Here is a 24,891-nt window from a genome sequence, read left to right on the forward strand (position 1 = left end):
CAGCTGCATCTGACTGACTTACAAGCAGGCCTGTGAAGACACCGTTGCAGTAATCAGTGTGACTAAAGAGACAGACGTATGAGTCTTAAAATAATCTTGAAATGTTCTTTAGGTGATAGAAGACTGACTTTGAAGTTGTCTTTATGTGACTTTGGAGGTTAAGGTCTGAGTCCACCACTGCGCCTATTTCAGGCCTGTTTACTAGTTTCTAGCTGTGATAGCTAAAGCTCCATGTTGAAATGTTTATGGTTGATACGTCAGTGTTTTTTCTAGATTTTTCTGTCTATGCCATATAGAGAGGTAAAGGAACTAGGCTTTTTGTGAAGTATGTGTGGGTTGCGTATGTCCTGCTTGTTCAAATGAATCACAACTAACTTCGCTATGACATTCCTCTGCTTCCTTGGCCGACCATTATCACTAATAATCCACCTCCCACTTTCATCCTTAAATTCCTCGCTTTTCCTCTTCACGTCGCTCACTCCTCAGCGCGTCTCTGATTGGCTCGTCCATCCCGTCGTCACTCAACAGGGGGGACAGCGACAGGCGGATATGGAGCTCTCAGATTGGCAGAGGCAGCGCAGAGCTCCAGGTACCGCTCCCTTGTGAAAGAGAACCGGGCTGACAGAGAGCAGCAGCGGCAGCACAGGAGAGTGCCGCACCCTTTCTGCTCCTCCTTTAAAGGATCAATGTAAGCAGGTTACACGCGCTGAAAACTACCGGAAGCAGCAGGAAAGTGCCAGTGGAGGTGACGGTGACCACTTTAAAGTTTTTCTTAGAAGAAGAAGCAGCTGAAACTGAGCGGCAGTGTAGAAACCTCCCACACAGCAGTTTCTGTTGAATTTCGACCCACTTCTTTTTTTTGTTTGTCTCAGTGCTCAAGAGGCGTTCAGAGCCCTCAGGTGATCTCAGATGTAGGTACACTCTGACCTACATTAGAGTTGAACAACTCCACGAAATTTGAACTGGATGTACCTGAGGGACAGGTCCATAGACGCAAGGAAAAGGTGAGTTAATACATATTCTTTTTAAAATTATTTTCTCGTCCGTAAATTAAATTGTGGGGAGAAACTTTAAAGTGGGGTTGAATAAAGCGCGCGCGGACAGTTTAATGGTGTTTGAAGGTCGAAGCGCTGAACTGAGTCTGGATTTCATTACAACCTGAACATCTTCTACACCGTCTTAACATGCTGTCTGTTTAAGTCAAAGCAGCAGTCAATTCATAGTATTCCACGCAAAAAAACCCGCGTGTTATCTCCTGAGATAAGACGTTTCATTTTTGTTTCTTCCTTTTCCCGGATGAGTCTTGCACTTTCCGCCAAAAGACAACACAGCGAGCATACAACTGGTTGAGAAAGACAGGGATCTGTGCACTGTAAAAACTGTTTTTAAAGTTATTAAACGAATCTATTTAAATTAAGCAAATTTAGCTCAGACATTTTGCATTATTATCATGATTCTTACAGGATTAGCTAATTTAGTTTAATAATAAATCCTGACTCAGCGTTTTGATTAGAATCTATGATGATTGAATCAACCATTAGCCATTATCTTACATTGTTAGAGAACTGTAAGGCTGAGCCTAATGGCCTATCAATGAAACTATTCAAGCTTAAAATAGCATCTTGATGCAAAACATGTTGCTGAAGCACAGATGCCCCAAAAACAACATACAATTAAAAGTTATTGGCTAGTAAAATCCTGATGGGTGAATCTCTACTTATATTAATTGATCCTGGTTTTGGCCACCTCCTGATAGGTCTTATTTGCTCATCTCAAGACATTTCCTTTCAGAAGATTATAGAAAAGAACTGCTTTAAATCACACGCTTCCATAGCTGATCCTTTTCTTTAAAAAATTCCCAAGTGGGTAAATATTAAAACTGTGTCGCCAACAGCTCCTCTTTCTACCTGAAATCAAAAGTTGACTTTATATGTACAAACTCTACGACAGTTTGAAATGTCAAAGTTTGCAAAAATAACCAACACAACAAATTTGTACCTCTCCCAACATTGATGACTTAAAAAAAAAAGTGGACTCTGCTTCTTATGAATAGCCACATAATATTTATTGCATGAGATCCTTGACAAGAAGTGTGCCTCGTTTTTATGTAAAGTAGCCTTGTGTCTAACTAACGAGCTGAATCACGCCTCCGATAGATTAACCGCTGTGGCTTCTTTTCTCGTAGAAGGGAGAAGTCACTTACTCCTTTGTTTGCATAATTACATAATTAAACAGACGGAACTAAGCATGGATTTCCAGCTATGTCAGCTTTCTCTCACTACAAGAGGGAATAGTCCCCAAGACATGCCAGATGCCAGACCCCCCGGTGAAGGCGAGCAGAGTCCTGGCCGTTCTGAGGAGTTTCACAGAGAGAGCCAGCTGTCTCTGGCGCCGCATTTGCTTTGCTGTTAGAGACAGGAGGAGGGAGAACAGACCTGGGTGTGGCTCCTTACTTTAATGACCGGTTTGCATTTGAACTGGTGTTTACTGATCCAAGCTGGTTCATTCACACACAAATGCAGGCACGTGATCCACAGAGAAATCCCGCAGCCATGCAAATCCTCGGAGCCGCATAAGTGACACGGTGGACTCGGCATGGCCATAAAACGTGAAGTTTGGACGTAAATAGTTTGAGCTTGAGGTGCAGGAAGATGTTTCACTGCTGCTATAAAAAGAAAAAGTTATATGTGAACATACGTATACATATTCACAGATTGTGAGTGTTCAAACCACTGCAACGTGGAGGAAGAGTAAGTAAGTGACAGGAAACTGTGATGGTGTCTGAAGTCGGGGGTTGAGAGGTATTTGCTATGTGACCCTTGTTTCTTTTTTTCTTCTGCTCTGAACTTCCCCATTCGTATTGAGTGGATTTTTGTCCAGCGTTCTGTGGAGAATAAAGGTAACTTTCATGTGCAGCTGATAGGTGTTGAGTTAACAATGCTGTTGTTTTGTTTACCCTCCATATTGACTCTCTTTAGGTGCTGTGGGATTTCCCAGCACACCCTGAGGACTTGTCGTTAATTTTAAAATGTCAATCTAATAGACTGAAGGAAGCCTTTTCCTCAACGCTGCTTCATTTATCTGTTTCAGTTTAGAATATCCATAGTTATGACTATGTTATGTTGTGACTAGAATTTTGAGGTGCATGTTTTCTGTTTTTTCTTTCTTTTGTTGAGGCAGAGTTTAATTTTACGGTTATCACACAATAACATCCCTTTGCCTAATTGTGAAACTGTTTAGATTTGGCTGATATTCCTTTATTTAGGGATAATTAGTGTGGTTATCTTTATGGCACATAACTATATTTGTAAATTAGGGGACAATACTGGACAAGATTTATATCTGGATTCTATAGAGAAATGTGATTCCTAGTTCTCGCAATTTTGAATGGATTCAAAGCATTCAACATCGATTGTAAAATTTGTTTAAGTTATATGTCTTTGCTTATTTGTAAGCATATTGTACATCACATTATACGTCCACTTGTCCTGACAGCTAAGCTAAGGTTAGCTTACCTTAGCGTAGCTGTTAAGCTAACCTAAAACTGGTTATTTTAGGTTAGCGTTAGCTTAGCAGCTAACCTAAAATAGCTGCTAAAGCTAACCTTAGAATTTAATGCACAAACCATGGAATTTGTTACAGTATGGAACGTTATAAAGCTGTTTTAAATAAATGTACTAGTTATTTACACTCTCTTCCTCCTGTCAGTCACATAACTTGGACTGGTTTCTGAATCGAAAATTGAAAATGGTTTCTTAATTGTAACCATAAAAATCTGAATCGAATGGCTGGACACTAAAATATTCACACCCCTAATATCTAGTGTTGAGTCTATCAGAAATTTGATTTGTACTTTTACTATCTGCACAGCAACACTTTTCTGCTCTTTTGAACAACAAACTCATGCAGCCATGTGTGGAAAAAGTATCTGTCCCCCTTGTTAAATCATCAGCCATCTAGGTTGATTCATTTTCTTCAGTTTCATTTCGCTAAACCTCAGTTAACTTCTTTGTTGTTTTGCAGCCTGAGTGAAACGCTCGTCGTATAACTCTGTTTTCTTTTTAAACACAGTTTTATTTTTCTGTTCTTCCTCTGAGTTTGATTCGAAACACTTGATTGATCCCGAACACAGCTAACTTTGAGTCAATGTGCAGTGACGGCATGCACATTGAAAAGATTTGTTGTCCTCATGAGCTGGCAGTGAGTTGCATGGTGCATTCATGGATCTGATAAAGGTTAGATTTTTGAGTTTGTTTTTCTCTGTGTGTTTGTTCTGTATCACACAGATTATATCTCTTACCTCAGCAGCAGCACACAGAAATTGACTGTCTGGTCTTGCTGTAGTGGTTTGTTTTTTTGTCAAAGTATAACTGAAATATTTCATGATTTGTACTTTTACTATCTGCGCAGCAACACTTTTCTGCTCCCAGACACTCTTTATTGAATGTTGCTGTGTTTCAATTAAGCAAATGTAATTTCAGTTTGTGCAATATCACGGTCAATGGCAACGCAGCTAGAGACAGACTTGTTACAAAAGCATTTTTGGTTCACAAACTAAAAACCATAAACCTCAAAAACTTAAATACTTTAACTTTTTTTCTCTGAATGTAACATTTTATTTTTCTCAATGTTTTTGCATTTCTAGAGCAGTTGTGCATATTGTGCTGCTGATTAACTTTTGACTGGTTGTGTGCTATTTTGTTTACCCTCAATGTTGACTCTCTTTTGACCGTACTAGCTGGATACATGGCATGTAGCTAATGCAGGTAAAGTGGAATTTCAGTGCCACACTGATAGGGGGCAGTGCTGAACCAAACAGGCAACAGGTGCTCTTCTTCTACACATCAAAAAGACTGAAAACAATCTGAAAAAACAAAAATGCAGTCGGAACAGAACTGTCCAAGGACTGTCTCTTTGGTTGCCGGATTTTTAAAAATGAAAGGGAAACGGAGAGAGGACTTTTTCCCCCTAAAGATTTCCGTGCTAAAGTACAGGGGAGATATGTTTTTATCTCCCCTGTACAATGTGACCTTATGTTAATTTGTTTTTCTTGCTGTTACATTGTTGAATTGATTAAAGCATAATTAAAAGCTTTCATTTGTTATGTTCAAAATTTAAATATGAGCCTCTATTTTGGATTTTGGATTTGTAATTCTGACTCTGGGGGGGAGTACATGCAGTCATGAAACTCAAGAATTAAATATTCCTCTTTGTATAGCTATTGAGTTTAAAATGTTAATATCATGACAACGCTTGGAAAGAGAGTGGCATTCCTTAAAACTTTAGACATATTCGCCCAACTGAACCGTCACAGCAGGCAAGGAGAGAGCATTAATCAGAGAAGCAGCCAGAAGGCCAGTAGGTACTATGAGGGAGTTTCAGTTCTGATGTCAGGGACAGGACATGTATTAGTCATGTGTTCCACTATACTGGCCTTTATGGAGGAGTAGCAAGAAGAAAGTAATTTTTAAGAGGAAGAACAAAACGGATATGAGAAGTCCTGTTTAAAGTTTACTACAATTCAATAGACCACAGACATTAGGGGGGATAGGGTGATGAGACCACAGCTGTTGTTTTGTTGTTTACATTTAAACTTAATACTGTGTGTTAACTAATACCATGAGGCACTCTGAAAACACAACAGTCTCACTGAAACATAGTGGTAGCCCTATCATGCTGTGGGATCTCCAACCAACAACGGCGATAGATTTTCCATTTTTAGGCGCTCTTTGTCTCAGTCATATCTGACTGAGCTTCACATTGGTCTGTCTTGAGCGAGCTCAATAGATTACAGTTGTAGTTGTAACAAAGTCTGCCACAATAAACCATACCATAAATTAATCATGATAAATTAAAACGAGCTTAATCTTTTCCACTCTGATTACTGATGGGCAATTTTGTTTGGAGACTTAATAATCAATTTCAGTTGTTTTTATTTGTTTACTATTCACTTTTGGTTGGTGTTTCATTTTGTTCTGTACAAAATTAAGACTTTATTAGTCTTTGAGAGGGGGAACTTGCATTATTATGCCATTATCAATACATTACTGGAAATGGTCTTAAAACAATAGTATTGTTTATTGTGATAATTACATGGACAATTTATCCCCAGTAAAATTTGTAATCTTGACAGGCCTAGCTGTAACATGGCCAAAGTTAGAAACAGTTCAAGAGGTTAAGAGGCTGCAAGCAGCTCAGCAAACCACATGCAGCAGCTTTCTATTAATATACTTTTTTAAAATAAATGCATCAATATAAATAAATTAAATTGGTGTCTCTTCCCTTTAATCTGGTTTGACATCTAGCTAATATTGTAACTGATAATGCAATAATACTCAGGCTATTTGCGTGGCAAACCAGTTTCAATTGCTGTACTTGTTTTTATGAAACATAACGTCTTCAAGTTGAAAGGTTTAACTTTAGCTTTTTTTATATTTTATCTGAAAATCAGCTTCCTCTTTTATGTTCTCACACTTATTCTCTGACACTAAAGACATAATTTAAATTTAAAGTTTCATGCTTTCCTGTATTGGCGTCACTTCTGCTAAATTAAGAGGTAGGATTGTTCTGTTTACCACAGCGTCCCTCTAAATGGAGTCTCTAACACTATCTGGTCTAGAAGGTCACAATGAACTTTGAGAGCCAAAATATGTTCTAGCATCAGGACCGTGTGTGCGTGCGTGTGTGTGTGTGTGTGTGCGCACACCATGCATTTCATAGCTTGTGAGGATCATTTTCCTGACGTATTACGTTGTGGGGACCCACTGCTCCTTGTGGGGGCTGGGTCCACAAAGAACAGTGGGAAATGCTGTTTTTAGGTTAGGAGTATGGTGTGAACTGAGTTTTATTTAGATGTGTAAGGGTTAGCGTAAGGGAAAGAGTTGGGCTGCAGAAATGAAAAGTCAATGGAAAGTCCCCACAAAGATAGCGTGACAAACACGTGTGTGGGTGAAAGTTGCTCTGTGTTGGAAGAATGTAATTAATTAATGAAACATTTTTTTGTAAACCCTTCTCATGTCGTCAGTTTTATAATTTAAGTTAGCTTTTGACTGACCCCTTAACCATCTAAGGATCAGCATTGCCTTACAGAAACAAAGAAAATGTATCTAGCATGAACTGAACTAACATTACGTTGTCGTAGTAAGTGAGACGTGAGTTTGATCCGTTTTTTCAGATCTGATACATCTTTATCGTCACTAAAGTTGGAAATGTCAGTTATATAAGAGCAGCTTCAAAGACAGCGGTTTGGTTGGTGCTTTCACTTCTGACTGCTGCTGCAGACTTCTACAATCCACAGTCACACTTTTGTTTCACTGAAATACTCTGATTTTCATTCGTCTCAGGTGACAAACAGGACTTTGAATCCTGCAAACACAGCAGGACTTTTTTTTTTTCAGAGGTGTCCAGTTGTGCAAATGTATATACACGGTTAATAACTTTGACTTTCTTGCAGATGCATTGATATTTGTAGACTGTACTGAGATAATAATCTGCTATTTTGCAAGTACAGCTGTTGTACATCAGATATTCAAGTTATGGTCCCTACTGACGGGATGATGAACTGATAAGTGCTGACCATGGAGAAGGTAAAAGGCCTTTTGGCATGTGAGAACTCATATTCAATCTCTTGTTGCTAACAGAGATTTCTTAAAGTTTTTTATTACTAGCTCTGCCACTTCATGCTGACAGCAACACTCTTTGGAGTGCATGCTGTTACAGCAGGAAGAAGACTAAAGGTTGGTAGTTTTCAGTTTTTAGGGGAGATATAGATGTAGGAGGTTATTTAAAAAGAAGCTATGCTTTCATTGACATGTCTGTAGTTCAGGCAAAGAGAGAGAGCAGCTGATGAAAGAAGGATTGGATGGAGGATGATAAAGTTGCTCTGTTTTGAAGCTTTTAAATTCTGATATGAAACATGCTAGAATTGGAAATGTTGGCTGACTTTTGGTAATATGAGTGAGGTTTTGGGTTTTGTTCTGAAATTATGCATGAAAACTGCAGTTTTAAATGGCTATAATGCTTAAAAGCTGTTTGGAACGTGAGAGTGATAAGAATGTCATAAATTTATCATGATAAATGATGGGCAATTCAATAACTCTGGCTATACATTATGCATAGTATAGCCAGAGTAAAACAATAAGTCCTAAATTTAGATTTAAAAGTGCCTGGATTTGTAATAGAACGAAAATCCAGGGGAAGGTTATTCTAAATCTGGGGTGCTGCCACAGAAAAGGTTACAAATCACCCCAGTGTTTTACCCTTGACCTTGGAGTGTCTAACAAACGTTGATTAGATTATCTCAAATATCTCCCAGAAACATAAAAATTGACAAGATCTGATAAATAAGCCTCTGATGAATAACCAGAGCCTTAAAAGCAGGTATTAGGACTGTAAACTGGTTTCTGTAATGAATAGGGACCCAGTGAGCTAGTTGGCTTCATGTATTGAATTCTTTCAAATAAGAGAGTGACGGGCTCCATCTGATCAAAAACAGCTGAAACAGGATGAACAGATGAATCAACAAGTAGCCAGTTGTGGAGATGCCACTTTGCCAATAAAGACAGAAAGCTCTTTCATATCAAAACACTTTTATTAGCATCTCCAGTTATATGCCTAATTTGTCTTTCCTCCATTTTCGTTCAGCTTTATGGCTGTCCCCTGAGTGCTTGGTGGACAGACCTCTAGTCCATAAAAGCAGCAGAAAATTGTCCAGTTGTTGCCAGTGCCGGGATCCTGCAATTAAAAACCTGCTGTCTGCGTTTTTTTTTTTTTTTTTTTTTTTTGATTGGATGTGGAACAACAAAATCAATAATCACCGGGAAATTGTGTGAAATGGCAGATTCAGATATTTCCCAGAAATGGAGACGGCTAGTCCATAGAAATCAGGAGGTCTAAAGTGTGGCCGAGATGATGTGTTGGTCCATTTACTACCAGAATCACATCAAGAGATGACAAAAGCCTTCAGGATTCAAGGGCTAAAGGATCTGAAGAACATGGATATTAAAGTCTCTATATATCAGAAAATAATTATTGGTAGGAATACAATCAGCTAAAAACTGCTGTCTGAAATCTTTATTATATTTAAGAGGACACCAAACAACGGCACATGCTACGGGGGGCGAGTAAGTTCAATAGCAAACAGCTGCAGCTCAAAAGAAGAATAAGACTAAACCCTACATCTAAAGTTGTCTCGGAAAAAACCATCGTGATGTCACGACGTGCCAGTCACAGAGTTAAAAAAGGAACATCCAGGAAACGCTGTCGTCACCGGTTTTCATCGACATTTCCATCAGTAAAAAGTCCAAATAATTGGAACAAAAAAAATAATTTAAAGCAAAAGATCTGATTAACGCCATAGAGATACATCCCTGTTTATGGAGAAGGACGACCAAGTGGGCAAAGGTTATCCAGTATGCAGCCGCCGTCTACAAATCTTTGTGTGCCGATGGTAGGCAGGTGATGACAAACATCTTAATGAGTGAGTCACTGAAATGAGAAGAATCTGAGGCAGAGCTTGAGGACTACACCATTCTGGGGATGTGTACCTCAGATTGTTCGTAGACATCTTCTACATCTACAAACAATCTGGGGTAAATTCGTCTGTATTCTTGTAAATTCATCCCACTTCACACACAGAGGAAATTCAGGATACTGCTGTCTCTCCTGTCCATAGTTCTTGGCATTAACTTCCTCTTGCACATTTCTGCAAGAGATTATTGCCATTTCTGCTCAAACTGGCTACCTCAGATAAGAAAGCTATAGCAATACATGCATACCTTTATCTTTTGTTTTCTAAACATATTTGATCACCAGAGCAAGAGTAATGATTTTCAGGGTTTCTGCAGGTTTGGTAGGTTCAGTTTAAGGCCTCAGACCACAGTGAAGGAGCTTGTTCTGTCTAAGGTGTGGCCGCATGATATATGGAGAATATATTGTCAGCATGTGCAACACTCATAACCGCAAACAATTGTTTGGAGCGCTATAGTTGTTGGCTAACATAGGCCAACTGTTATGGCCTTGCATTTTTCATGCTAATGTAATATTGAGCCAGATAGAAAGTAAAATATCTGACAGTGGAAGAAGCCCACATCACTACTCAGGCCAGATATGATGAAGCTTTTGCCTTTCACCAGCTAAAGTATACCTGACTGCTCTGTGGCAACAAGGAATGCGCTGATCTTATCTAGTAATTGTACTGCATCCAGGTTTTGTTGCACTATTTGCTCTTGTTTTTAAATTGCTAAAGCCAAGTACTCACCTTTTCTTCTGTGTTGCTGCTGTTTGTAGCAGATTGAACACAGAGCACATGGTCTTAATCTCTGAAACAAAGTACCAGAACCAACAGAAACCAGGTTGTTTTTCACTTATCTGATCAGCACATATACTTTGTTAATGATGTGTAATTTTCTGTGGATCCCTTTCTGTGTCCTGCAATGCAGAAGTAGATTAGAAGAATTCTGATTTCTGAGAAAAAGTCAAATTTCTTTTTTATTTATTTAATTTTTCTTCAGTGACCCTCATCTTTCGTACACTGAAGTTTACAGAGATTCTGCTCTGTATTTATTTTTTTTAATGTTGAAGTTTTTTCTCTCCTAAGACAGCTTTCAGGTTATATGTGTTTTTTTTATATATATATTTCATTCTCATCCCCCCCTTTTAGTCTCCTCATTTCTTTCTGTTTTTGATTTGACGCTTCTTTCCACACACCCTTGGTTAAGGAAGCTGATCACGAAAGACTCCTCCCTGCGAGCGTGTGTGTGTGTGCATGCGTGTGTGTGCATGCTCGCGCATGTGTTTGTGTGCGTGTGTGTGTGTGTGTGTGTGTGTGTGTGCGCGCGCGCGCGCGCGCGTGTTTGTAATACCTTGTGTGGGGACTGTTTTCCTGACACTACGTTGTGGGGACTCACTGCTCCTTGTAGGGACCAAAGCCTGGTCCTCACATAGGGGAAATGTTGTTTTTGGGTCAAGGGTCAGATTTAGGACTAAGGTGTGAATTGAGTTTCAGATAGGGTTAGGTGTGTGATGGTTAGGATAAGGGTAAGGCTTAGGCTGTAGAAACAAATGGAAGTCAGTGGAAAGTCCCCACAAAGATAGCCATGCAAACGTGCGTGTGTGTGTGTGTGTCTGTGTGTGTGTGTGCTGCGTACTGGATGTTTGGATTGAGATGGAGTTACATAGTTGGATTGCGTAATTGCGAGGCGTGTCTCAGCCTGCTTGGAGCTGCTCCGCTGTTCCAACTGCCAAGCGGGCTGATTTTGGATCTGATGGTGCTGCTTTGGGTGTCAAGGGAGATTGGAAAGTAATGTCAGACGGTGTTCGTGACTCTAAATGCAAGTTTACTGTAAACAGAAGATTACAGTGGGTTCCGGGTCTCAAAGTGAAGATGGCTTCAGATCACGGTTCTGCTCGGAACCGTGGTCTGTTCCCTGAATCGCATCCGTGAAGTTTAGTTTGTGTTTGTCTTGTTTCTGTTAGGCTCACGCTAGAATCAGATTATCTCACTGTGAAAAATATTGTGTAAGATGGAACATGGTATTTGTGCAAAAAATGTCAAAGTTGTATCCCATGATCGAATAATTTTTTTTTTTTTTTTTTTTAGAGAAAAACAACAATTATATCTGCTGCTACAAAAATAAGCTAAGTGTGACAAACGGGCAAGAAGAAATAAATAGGAGGGGGAAAAACTTTTTCCTCACCACTGCATTTCACAGTTAATATTAGTTAGTAATTTGAATCGGAAAATGATTGACTCAGAATATTATCTAAAAGATTTACTAGATAAGCTTGTCAGTCAAACTGCTAAATCACAAATGAAACTCCTCCATTATTTACTCATCATAGTCTGTGTCTTTTGTAATGTCATTTGACATTACAAGCCTTGGTAACAACACATTTCCATTTGTGAATTGGAAAATTTTAGTGAAGTAGTATGGTAAAAAAAAACTTTGTTAGAATAGAATGGAATTCAACTTTATTGTCATTGCACATGTCACAAGTACAAAGCAATGAAATGCCACAGAGGATTTTATCATTTCTGACCTTTATTTATACTTTAAAACTCCATAAGGGCTGCATTTCTGTTGTACCCATTATAAAGACAATAAAGATCCAATTCTACTGATTTCACTGCTATTTTAGAATCAATGTACTAAATACATTAGTGTTAAAGTTTGTTTTATAATTAATGCTTCTGTTGTCTTTCTAATCTGCTTTTTGTTTTTTTCTTTGCAGACTTCCCTGATAGTGTTGGAGACGCTTTAGCAAGTGACGGCTTGGAACTTTGGATCTTTTTATTCTGCCTTCCAACTCATGGCAAGCCGACCTCCAACCTGCCAAAGAGCACAGCTGTAAACGCTGCCACAATCTCTGGGCTCTATTGCCTGTCGACAAAGCATCCATCTTTTTCAAGTCTTCTCTGACGCCATGTCCAGCACAACTAATAGCAATACATGCCACTATACCGAAAATGTGACTTTTTTTTACAAGAATAGCAATAAAACGATTAATGAATTCTGGCGCAAACGGGACTATGCGGTCGTCACTTTGGGACTGCTTGTTTGCTTCATAGTTATCTTTTCAAACCTTTTGGTCATATTGGCCATTTTCAAAAACCGACGCTTTCACTTCCCCATCTACTACCTGCTGGGTAATCTGGCTGTTTCAGACTTGTTCTCAGGTAATGTCATTTTAGTTGTTCTCTCGTATGATTTTTATTGGACTGATTAATTATTGTGAATTTTATGCAAGCCCAGGTGAAACTCAATGAATTTAAGTACATGTCTGCTTTTCCTAAAATACTGCACTCTTTATTTGGTAATTTATCTTCCATAATTGACTTCTTTATAATCACACCTTCATAGATTATTAATGCTGGAGGTAATTTATAAATTGTTGGATAAAACACCACTGGTCTTTCTGTTTGTATATCTCATCAAAGAAACTTTCACAAAATAACATGCGACATCAGAACTAAAAAACGAGTCAGATTGTAACATGTATTATTGGGACAGTATAGTAAATAATTATATTTATATAGTTAATTGAATGTATATCATAAATATTTTCTTTAAATTTCAGCTGATGGAAATTTAAAGAAAATTTACATTTTAAATGTTTTAAACATTTTAAATTGCTTAGATGTTTTAAACTAACATTTAAAATTGTTTAAGTGTTTTAAACAAAGTTTAATAATTATCATGCTTTTCTTAACTACTATAGGCACACCTTAATTTTGAAATTAAAAAGCAAATTTAAAAAAAAATGTATTTAATTTTAAGTTTTCATTAGAATAGTAATTCATTGTATTTAAGTACATTAAGGTCAGCTAAATGCAAAACAAAAGAAAAAATAATGAATTGATGGGTACAAGGCAGCCAAAAGTTTCCAGGTATGCAGTTATGCATGCCATGCTGACATCATATGTCAATATATGACAAAATGCCCACTTAAAACCAAATAAATTATGGCAATTCGTATTCCACAATATGGTAAAGTTTCTACATTGTACAGGAGGAAATGAAGTGAAATGCTTGATTTCAGTATTTTGTGAAATGGAGGAGAATTGGGTTAAGATGAGCCATTTTTTAATATTTATTTCAATGCAATCGTAGTTTGGTGGCTAACTTTTATATCTGCATATATTTCAGAATGTTGTGCATCTCTTCAATCAGTCGGAATGAGTGAAAACATGACTGTTTAGATAAATGACTAAACGTACTCAAATGTGGTGTTGGTTTGTCAATTTGTAAGGAACCCTGATTCCTTCTAAATTCACAGTGTTGGTCTTGGCTACTACTACTAACCTCAAATTACATCAGAAGACATTCAGTTCTGTGTTAAAGAAACCAACCTCCCCTTGTCTGAAGGTTTTCATTTTGTGTTTTTCTTTGAAGTTGGTTTTCTTATCCAGTTCTTCTGTGCATCTATGCTAAAATTTGGCTAGTCTTGGCAAATAATGAATAAAAAAAGTGCAAAGCCTAAAGAATCATGTACAATGGGTTTGTTTTCTGAAAGGTATTTGAAAGTCTTTGAAGAAACCCTGGTCTTCAAAAGCAATAACCATTTTTAGGTTGTGAAGTAATTTCTTGCAAATTTTCTCCTCAGGCCTTGCCTACCTTCACTTGATGTTTCACACTGGCCCTTGGACCATAAAGCTAAGTCAGTACCAATGGTTTGTTCGCCAAGGGCTAGTCGACACCAGCCTCACGGCCTCCGTCCTCAATCTTCTTGCTGTTGCCATGGAGCGACACCAGACCATCTTCAACATGCAGCTGCACAGCAAGATGAGCATGCGGCGGGTTTGCATCATCATATTTTCCATCTGGGTGGTGTCGATTATTATGGGCCTTTTTCCCACCATGGGATGGAACTGTCTGTGCGACCTGAAGAGATGCTCCACCATGGCGCCGCTCTACAGTCGCAGCTTCCTGGTGTTCTGGGCGCTTCTCAACTTGATTACTTTCTCCATAATGGTGGCCATCTACACCCGGATCTTTTTTTATGTGAGGCACAAGAGCAAGCAGATGTCTGAGCACACAACGCCGACCAGACACAAAGAGACTGTTCTCGGCTTGATGAAGACCGTTTCAATGATCCTAGGTGAGTCAGAAAAGCATGTTAAATGTCTTCAAAATGAACTCAGAATTTAGTAAAGTTATCTTTGAAATAGTGATTATTTCATCTATTTACTTGGTTTCCTTGGATACACATAAGTATTAAATAAATGCTGCATGTAGCTGGTATTTTTTTTTTTTTTGGCATTTTATTTTATTTATTGAAAATTTCCTTTCTTCTTCTGGGAACTGAAAATAGTTGCACTGCTTTGTAAATGCCTCGACATGTCTGTGCTTGTCAGGGCAGTCCTTGCTTCCCCAACATACCTGCATTCACGCCTTTCCTCTCACTCAGCTCTTGTTTTTTGCTGCCTTTCCCTTATTTATTTATTTTCTTCCAAATTTTCGCTGCCTCCTTTGCCGCTCCTTAAGACCCGTTGAATTCCTTAAATTTTTAAAAAGTGTTACAAGCCTTTGTCCTGTCACTCTGCAGCCGATTAACCTGTAAACTCTCGAGCGCGGCCGGGCCCGGAGCTGCAAGCATAATTCCAGTTCTGTTTTCAAAAGAGGCTTGGATGACAACCCTGGGCAAGCCTCAGCTTGTAGTCCACTCCAAGCATATGTGCACTTTCAACGTTGAATAATTTGCATTTAAAACTGACTTAATTGGTGTCTTAAACCTGCAGTAGAAGAGGGAAACTTTAGCTTAAACTTAGAGGATAGAGCCAGATGGCCGTGACCGCTGGGGGTTTGTTTGGCTTTCTAAGGAATGCATGACATGTTTGGTGTCCCAGTGCTTACTACCACATTGTTTTACCATTTCTGTCCAGAGTTTGCATATATTAGTGCTCAGTGTGCCGCACGTGTGCACATTCCTGAGATCCCTAATCAAGTATTATGATAATAAAACCTGATCGTACAGACTAAACCCATTCCACAAGCAGGCTGTTGGTCGGCTGTGAGTCCGTCAGGGAATTTGTAGATCACACTGTCGCCTGGCAACGTCTTCACCTTCACTTCAGAATAACGTTTGTCGATTTTTAAGTTGAGGATCTTCTAACATCTTTGATTTCTCCTCAACAGGCCTCTTCGTGCTCTGCTGGACACCGGGTCTCGTTCTTCTGATGCTCGATGGTCTCGATTGCGAAAGTTGCAAAGTGCTGCGCTACGAGAAGTACTTCCTGGTGCTGGCCGAGTGCAATTCTTTCGTCAACCCCATCGTCTACTGTTTCAGGGACAAAGACATGAGGAAAACCTTCAAGGAGCTGCTGTGCTGCTTGTGCCGCCGGGGCCAGTCTGATAATGACTTTACCACGCTTGAGGTAATGTCTGAAACCAACGAAGATGACAACACCAATATCAAACAGAAAAACTATACAAAGTAAAAACTGCTTTCGTTTTCAGGTCAGATATCTTAGCCGAGCGCTGCTAGTAACTTTTGGGCAGTTTGATTGTGTCTTAGCCCATTTTACTGGAAAATCTAAACACCAAAGTAGAAATGTCCAGCTGGAGTACAAGCAAAGAAATCTCGCCAGGATATCGGTTTTTACACTAAACGACTTTAATAATTTACTGTAAGTACTTTTAGATTTTGGATTAGGGTCAAATAGAATGAAGTCCTGACTTGTAGAAACCCAACCAAACTGAAATAACCTGTTAATTTGAACAATAAGAAGCAGATGCTAACCTGTTAGTGACTAACAAATGTTTAGTTCTAGCAAATTTGTGTTTTATTGTTTTAGAAGGGAGTTGGTAGAAGGTATCTGGTCTGAATAGCCATCCAATATAAATGGTAAAATGCAGTTATGACAAAGTTCTAAACAGGCTGATTTTTAGCTTCGCTAGTCATACTGACCACTGAAATGGTTTTTCACGCTGGCTTTCACTCATTTACACATTCATACACCAATAATCATATTGCAAGAATACATGCTAAAATACGTTAAAACCCCAAATTATGTCGTAAAATGACTTTTTTGTCTTGGCTGGAAACTTCATGTTTTTGGCAACAATTGGTTTATTAATTAACTTTAATTTTTTGTAACTCAAGCGGTCTTTTGTCGTTGCTTTTGCATCCATAGGTAGTCTGTAGATTAAGTTAGACTTATTGTCTTCTAATAAGTTCATTTGTAGTGAGTACGTTTTAGTTGAATCTATGTAGAGTTGATTTTTGATCTTTGATTTGCTTTACTTTTAGTTTACCACATTTAATCTAAGATTTTCATCTCAAATGTAAGCGTGCAGAATTTGGTCTTCCTTTGGTCACGTTAGTTCACTGGGACGTAAAATCCACAACAACACAATAAATGGTTTTCATCTGGAGGCATAAAATAATGCAAAGATTTAGGGCTGAAACGATTCCTCGAATGATTCGAGTACCTCGATTACTAAAATTCCTCGAGGAAAATTTACCTGCCTCGAAGCTTCGTTAATTTATGTTTTATTAGTTAGCGCACCGTGTTCCGGCCGGGACTTCATTTGCGTTGCGCGGAGCTCTCACTTCCGCCTCTGAGTTGTTGACAAAAGCTAAGTCTCAGCGGCATAAAGTCCAATCTTCAAGATTGGCCCGTGGGGATTTTATTGATTGATGATAATGCCCGACTTTTTATCGTTTTTGGGGAACCAATAAGCATCCTTAACATGACTGGGGGATGCCTGGAGTACGGCAGCATTTCTCCTCCGGGGCTGCTGGTTGAAAGCGAACGGCGGGAAGAGCGCTGAGGTGAGCGGATAGCCTGAACAGGGCGGGCGGCTGAGTAGCTGATGCTTACCGTGTAAATGTAGCTTTACCGACGAACCGCACAATACATTTCATATCCCGGTCTGAAGAAACGGGTGGCGGAGCGCATCGTACATGGCTGGTAGATGAGTTTCTGAGTGTGACCAGTGAAGGTGTCGTAAATATCCCGTATTGCTTCCCCCCGTGTTCGTCCCCCGGTCTAATGGTTCGTCAGTCCGCTGGTCTATTTCCTCCACCCCATCTTACGTTCGTTCATTCGCCCTCTCCTCCCACTCCAGGCGGCATTTCCCGTATTTTCAAACCCAAAGCGTGACAGGTTAGGTGGCAAGGTGAGTTTAATTAATCTATTAAACTCACTGAAGATGAATACATAAACTAAAAGCTGGATTGTAGACATTTTTTATAAGCATATTTGTGAGCCTGCCTCTTTGTTATTAAATTCAATATAATTTCAGATTTTTCTATAACTTTTCTTCTGGTTAACTTAGAAAGTGAGCTATTATTGTTACAGGTTAGTTTTCTAAACTACAAAAAAGCAACTGTTAGGGATGCTCAAATATGAAAAATTGGACTGATATTGATATCTGATAGTAACACCGGTATTATGCCAGATTTACCAATATTTCATTTTGTAATTTTTTTTATCCGATTACTCGATTAATCGTAAGAATAATCGATAGATTACTCGATTACTAAAATATTCGTTTACAACAGCCCTACAAAGATTATGTTTCAGTCGCAAATTCTCTGATAAAATTGTGAAAAGCAGTTTCACAGTGGAAACATTGACTCTCCTGTGAGAAGATGGGTGTTTCTGTTCTTTGTAAGAGAACAACGAAACAGCCTGAAGGCTTTTCAGTTTTAGCATAACTCTTCACCTGTCGCCTCGCGTTTAGCCTCATTGTTGTGATCTGTTCATCCGCTCCATTCGCGACCTGGTCCACTTGCCTTGGCTCCATTTTGTTCAGCTTGATTAGCGAAGCATCCGAGCCCATCAGCCTTTCTGTAAAGTATGTGTCGACTTTTTGCATCTTTATTGACTTCTCAATGCTGCTATGATGTGCAGGAGAGCATGAACCTATGACAGACTATATGGCTTGATAGGAAAACAATTATGCATTATGCTTACCGAAGTCTGCTTTTCTGTCAGTTGATATGCATCGGTAAGTAAAACGGGTTTCTTTCTGGAAGTTTCTAACAGTGGGGAGGTTCCTGTTGTTCACCGCGAACATGCAGACGTCACCTTGTTTATTTTCATGGAACTGTTTACATCCATCGCTGCCATGATTTTTAATGACTTGTCTCATAAACAAGCTTATTCATAGGAGATTTTACTTTTATTTCTTACTAAATGGAACTGCGAAATTGTAGTGTTTTTTTTTTTTTGTTTGTTTTTTTGTTACATTAGCAGAATATAGACAAAGATTTGCATACATTTGCAATGGAAACTCGGCTATTTTGAGTTTCTTTGAACTTATTTTGTACACGGAATGTCCCCCATCCACATTTTTGTCACACCTGCAGGATCGCTTTCTGCATCATGTCTGCATGTTAGAGTGCTACGCTCTAGGGTTTTTACCATCCCAGTGATCTTCTGTACGTTCAGTACATTCTACTGTTGATATTCAGTTACTCTGCAAGTACCGACTGGCCTCAGTAATTCACTGTCAGGATTAGTCAGACGGCCTTGTAGTAATATTTCCATCCGCATCTCTTACAGTTCACGTCGACCTAATTCAATAAACATGTTTTCTCCCGGCAGAAAAAGTCCGGAGAGACTTTGATTAGACCTTTTAAGGGCTTTACTGCTTTCTTTTTTTTTTTTTTTATTTGCTAAACTCACCCAAATTCCTGGAAGCATTCCTCTGCCTCATGCTAATGTTAATTAGTTGATCGTCACCACAACATTTCTGCCTCATCAGTGCAGTGTTTGAGTGTGTGTGTGTGTGTGTGTGTCTCTGTGTTCTTTTGTTGTAGTGTCTTAACTTGATCCAGATGTTTACGGGGTTTTATACCAGGTCACGCTTCTTGCCACACATCCTCTGACTTGATACTCCGGCATGTGCGTTGTAAATATGCCCTCACGCAACACCAGCAGGAAAATGCAGTCACACGTATCTCGTCTGTGTCCACATCGACGTGTTGACGTAAGAGCGCCAGGAGAATATTTTCCTGTGTTTTTTGTTGCTGTTGCTCAATGTCCAGGCTGGACAAAGACGAATATCTCTCGTCCTCCGTTGTGCTTTTGTTGGCAAGATCTGCACTCCCTCATGCAATTTAAAGAAAACTATAATTCATTTATGACAACCACGTTTGTAAAGCCACACAAAATGATTGTCTATATTTCAGTTAAGTCATTAAAACGCATATATACTTTTTTATATATACATATATAGAGAGATATTTTACCGATGGTGCTGGGATTTCATTTTATATTCATATTATTTTTGTAAAAACATTACAACTATTGAAAATAAATGTCCAACATGGCTACGTGTGTGTTTTTATTTCATTGTCCGCCTGCTGTGTTTGGTTAGGACTTCTTTTGTTACATATATAAATATCTCACACTGAAGTCGTGCAGTTTATTGAAAAAGTTTTTAACTTTAATTTTAAGGCGGTTTCACATGTCCGCTGTGAATCATGGTAGTGGCAGCATCATGCAGACGCCGCAAAAGACTGAGACGGACCCTGAGACATTTGAACCTCTAGATTAAATTATATCTATGCTTTTGAAAGTCCAGATCCAAAGCATTGTTGAGAATCTGTGGCGAAACCTTTACGTTTGTTTCAAAGATGCTCTCCTTCCTCTCTGACTGAGTTTGACAGGTTTTGTGAAAAAAAGAATTACCAAATTTCTTTCAGTGAATTCATGTGCTAAGCTGGTATAAACGCCCCTCCAAAATAAACAAAAGAAAAACAAGTTGTAGTTGTAACTGCAGCAGCAGATGATTCAGCAGGGAGGGGGAGGTGTTGAATTCAAACGCACGACAATGTTTTGAAGTTTTTATTGGTAAAGCAAATGAAAACCGGTTCCATTTCGCTTTCCTTCCACGTTGCAGTTTGACTTTACGTTGGTCTGTCACATAAAATCTGCATAAAATGAACGAAAACTTCTGGTTGGTAAATTTTAATGTTTGAATCTTTTTTTTTTTTATGACATGCTGCAACAAAACAAACGCACAGCTCAGTGAAAACAATAACTTTATTATCTAATAAGAAACACTGAGGATGACAAAGAACTTTAAAATGTCTGTGATCTGTTATTCAGTCCATGATGTTCAGCCAGTCTCAACTATTTTGGGTTTTGTTCTCGTTTCAGTCAAATTTGGTTCTGAATCCAGATGCGGTTGGATTAGTTTTAATATGTATGATTAAACTATTATTACAGTCCAGATTAAACCATTTAACCATTTAGTTTAGTTTTGGATAACAGCGATAACTGTCATAAACTAAAGATTTTTGTTTTTTGCTCTTGGCGCCCCCTTGTGACATAACACCCTGGGAAGACTGTATTTTAAAAGAAAAAAACGCCACTCTCTAGCTATTGTTTTGGTTGGGTTGGGTTTTTTTTTTCATGTCTTTCTCTTCTTGGGTTCTTTGCCTCTTTTTGCTGGTTTGGACTCGACTAACTCCCTCTCCATTGTTTTTCTTTCTTTTTCTCTCCACTCCACTCACCCTTCTGCAAACAACCCATTATTTCTCCTCTCCGGTCCTCCTCCTTTTTTTTTCCATCTTACCTCTACTTTCGCCTCTCCTGCCCCCTTTCCTGCAGGAGTCGAGGCTTCGCACCATCCGGAAGGCGGCGGAGGCCAACGGGTTGCCTCTCATGAATCACGTGTCGGAGGATCACGCCGCCGCCTCAGACAGCTTCAATGACACGACCTGAAACGCCCCCTTAACGGTATCTACCGATGTTCGAATGCTTTGAAAGAAGATGGTGCGCCTCTGACGGGCAGACGGACATGAAATCCGAGTGATTCCAATACTTTTCTTAATAGACTTGAACTGCTTCTGAATGCGAGCTGCACTCCGGTTTTATCTCGGTCTTCAGAGAAGAAGCTCTCCACACGTCAGCACCAAGAACAGCATGATGGCGTGCAGAAGAAGGGAAAGGACTGTTACTAAGGTGGCCATTTTTGGAAAAGACCAATGCAATGTAAGCGCTGCCACACTGTGTGCAAAGGCTGCTACATCAACTCATCAACCTCTCTTCCTGTAGCTTAGAAACATTATTGCTAAAGTGAAAAACAGTTTAACAGCTTAAAAACTGCTTTGAATTACGCTTTGTGGAACATTTAATACTTGCTCTCTCACGTTGATTTGATAAGTCGGAGCTCATGTAAAAGATAAAATTTTCATCGCATTGCAAAGAATCCAGATATAATTAGCCATTTTATGAAACACTTTTTTCCCCCTCCATCGTTTCCCGCTCTTTCTACCAGAAGGCAGCTAATCGTTTGCAACGTAGCTTAGAGATGATGATGTCTGTTTGCACCAGAGATTATTTTATAAAGCAAGCCATTAACTGTAAATAGTTAACGTTGTAACTTATCACTTTTTTTGTGCCTAAAACTGTATTGAAACCGTCTCGTGCCGTGGCTGTTATTAATCTAACATTGATCCCGCAGAGGAAGGAATTCTCCTTTTTACTGTTTTTATTTTACAGCTTAAGAACTGGATTTGTTTGTTGTTGTTTTTTTTAAATGGTTTAGGTTTTTTTATTATTTTTTTTATTTGGGAGATTTTATCAGAATTAGACTCGCATATTTATCAGATTAAAATATTTTAGAAGCTACATTTTAAAATTTGTTTTAAACCATTTTTTTTTATCCCAATACAGCACCTCGCAAAAGTATTCACACCCTCTGAATTTTCACACATTTTGTCACCTTACAAACACAAACTTCAGTGTGTTTTACTGGGATTTTATGTGCTGCATCACCACAGAGTACTGCAAAAATGAAAATATGTTTTAAAAAATAACTAAGAAGTGCATTAGCATAGACTTTATGGAGCATGTTGGCTGCGTATGACTTTCTTCTTGCAGCTGTTCAATAAAGGCTAACTAATTGTGACTTTTGAAGTGAAACGGTTGGATTTGATTTTGTTTGGGAGTTCAGATGGATGCCACAAATCTCATATTTTACTTCCTCTTGTACTTTATGTTGGATTCTCACACAGAATCCCAGTAAAATCTATGCTTTGTGGGTTTTATGTGGGAAAAGTTCAACGCCTGTGGATACTGTTGCAGTGTTTGGGTTTTAAAAACTGTTTTTATACATCAGGCTGGCTCGTGAAGGCCTCTGTGTGTTTTTCTTTTTCTAACAATTGCCGCTGAAAGTTTTTGTTGCCCAATATGTCTCTGTACTTAAATTTTTTTTTAAGGGTTAATTTGAGATGATCTGTTTTGTGCCAATATCCCAGAAGCTTCATTCAAAATCAAATTGATGTTCCTTTTACTTTATTTTATTTTTAGTATCAAGCTGTGCAGCAACCAGGACTAGAAATAAAGCAAATGAATGGTTAAGTAGATTTAATATGAAGTGAAACTGACATTTACAAGCTAATACGTCACAAATGTTCTACTTTTTACCACAGCTCTCATCGCCTTTGTTTCATTAGTGACGATATAAATCTGTCATTAAAAGCTTTAAATACATGTTTGTCTCTTTTCTTCAAATTCCAGTTTTTTTTTTTTTCTTCAGTTGGCGTTGGTTTCTGACTGGCGTCTGGGTTTCATGATGTCCTTCAGCTTCTGCAGGGATATTTTGCCTTCATGCGTTTCTTTCAGAGGAGCAACCTCCGGCTCGGGGCTGGGCTCCTTTTTGCTTTCCGGAGAGAACGTCTTTTTGATCTTGTCTCCCACTCGAGCGAGCCCCTCTCTGTCCTTCTCCTTCTGTCCTTCTGAAGTGTTTGGGTCAGACTTCTTCCTCTCTTTGCCGAGCGAGAGGATCTTTGTCGACTTGGGCGCCTTCTTGTCTCGGGTCAGAGGTATCAAGGCAAACTTCTTCTTGGATTTCTTGTCCTTCTTCAAGTTCTCCAGGTGAAGTTGTTTCAGAATGCTTTTCTTTTTGCTTTTCTTCTTCTTCTTTGGCAGCGCCCTCTTCAGTTCTCTGAAGGCATTGCTAAGAGGCGACTTCTTTTTCTTTTTCCAAAATAAGATTTTTTCCAGGGAGGAGTTGCCCATGTCTGTGGAAATTTTTTTTTAAAAAAATCAGGTAAGTTGGGTATAATAATGAAAAAAAGAACACACACACACACATTGAAATAAACATATTGGGATATAATATATCAGCTTGGCCAATTATAATCTCTCTTCACATCTCAGACTGGACTTTACTTCGCTTGGATTCCCGCCAAAAGAATTTCAACGAGCCAATCAGCGAATAGAAGAAGTTGTGAATTATGACGTCAGTATACACACTAAACCGAACATCAATGGTTATAAACACAAATGCAACAAACAATTGCATGGAAGCAATAGTTTATAATGTTAAAAGTCAAATCGGTGCACGAGGGTTACAGGTATGATTTGAATAGTTACTGGTTTGAATTTAGTTTTAAGAATTCTATATAAATATTTGGAGATGATACAATCTGGAAAATATGCTTTTGTTAATGTTTGGAGGTATGAATATATTTACGCTAAATGATAAAGTTAGCACCATATACAAATTCTGTTTTAACGAGATCAAATAAAACATCCGTTTTGATTGAAGTAATATTCAGATTATTTAGCTGGGGAAAAAAAGACATTTCAGACGAGAATATTTCGGTATAGTAAAAATCGTTCTTTAAAGACGATTATTAGGTATTTCTTTGGGAGTAAATTTTAGGTTACCGCAATAGTGTTGAATTGGTGCATTACGTCACAACCAAACGATTAGTGATTGGGTCAAATTTAAAACCTCAACTGAGACCACCCCTCCAGGAAGCGATAGTGAGCTCAGACCTTATGTAAGAAGCAAATAGAGTAGGTTAAGGGGCTGGTTTCTTTACCAGGCTAATATATGTATTTGAACTAAAATCGAGAATGTTAGAAGAAAAAAAAAATCAAACTTTCTTAAATTTTTCATAAAGGTACATGAAGTAAACATTTAAAGCTAGCAAAAAAGTGAGACAACTTTCAATTTAAGACTCAATTTACCATCCAAACACAAGAATAGCCACAGCGTTTTCTTAAGCAAAACTGTTTCACATCAACTTGTTACAGAAGGATACCGACTCACCTCAGTCCGGTTAGCTGGTTTCCCTCCCTAGATCCTCCTGAGGTCAGCCTTTACACCTGTCTGAGTCTGACTATGCGCTCATCATCATCAAGAATCGTTCAAAGATCCACCTTCTCTGTATCTGATGGAAAGATTGACCACGAGACACTTGACTTTATTTCCTTGATGTTTCCCCGCTCGCGGAGCGCTGAGAGGAATCGAGAACAAACCGGTTCCTCTGCATTCTGCAGGGCTGACGCTGCTGTTTTCTGCTCTAAAGACACTGAAAACGAGTTTGGCCTCTAAATGGATGTGCACCTTACATATGAAGTAATGTACGGTGCCAAAATGCAATGGAGAAATGTGTTTTGTTGGGATTTTATGGTAC

At 38.8% G+C, this 24,891-nt stretch overlaps 2 protein-coding genes and 1 long non-coding RNA gene across 5 annotated transcripts in view; 1 reads left to right on the forward strand and 2 right to left on the reverse strand.

The window, feature by feature from the left end:
* The window catches only part of LOC148160340 (uncharacterized), a 259,172-nt gene that overhangs the window by 12,253 nt on the left and 222,028 nt on the right, over nucleotides 1-24,891 (reverse strand). The window lies entirely within an intron of this gene.
* lpar2b (lysophosphatidic acid receptor 2b) lies at nucleotides 525-22,954 on the forward strand. 3 transcript variants are annotated; one of them, XM_014995601.2, is made up of 6 exons: nucleotides 525-1,004; nucleotides 12,232-12,676; nucleotides 14,104-14,598; nucleotides 15,636-15,874; nucleotides 21,068-21,196; nucleotides 21,294-22,954. In XM_014995601.2, the coding sequence occupies exons 2-5, from the start codon at nucleotides 12,424-12,426 to the stop codon at nucleotides 21,179-21,181; spliced, it is 1,101 nt and encodes a 366-aa protein (XP_014851087.2). In that variant the 5' UTR covers nucleotides 525-1,004; nucleotides 12,232-12,423; the 3' UTR covers nucleotides 21,182-21,196; nucleotides 21,294-22,954. The 3 variants fall into 3 exon arrangements, with proteins under 3 accessions (XP_014851087.2, XP_014851086.2, XP_087865570.1); XM_014995600.2 differs by having other exon boundaries at nucleotides 526-745; nucleotides 873-1,004; nucleotides 21,068-22,954; XM_088009444.1 differs by lacking the exon at nucleotides 12,232-12,676 and having other exon boundaries at nucleotides 527-1,004; nucleotides 21,068-22,954.
* On the reverse strand, nucleotides 22,814-24,683 carry LOC148160341 (uncharacterized). Its single transcript, XM_088009448.1, has 2 exons — nucleotides 24,525-24,683; nucleotides 22,814-23,484 (listed from the first exon to the last, which is right to left on the reverse strand). Exon 2 carries the CDS (start codon nucleotides 23,480-23,482, stop codon nucleotides 22,997-22,999), a length of 486 nt encoding a protein of 161 aa, XP_087865574.1. The 5' UTR covers nucleotides 23,483-23,484; nucleotides 24,525-24,683; the 3' UTR covers nucleotides 22,814-22,996.

This window comes from Poecilia mexicana, unplaced genomic scaffold (genome assembly GCF_051168715.1).
Source record: "Poecilia mexicana isolate PSO_F unplaced genomic scaffold, ASM5116871v1 scaffold_2, whole genome shotgun sequence".
NCBI lineage: Eukaryota > Metazoa > Chordata > Actinopteri > Cyprinodontiformes > Poeciliidae > Poecilia > Poecilia mexicana.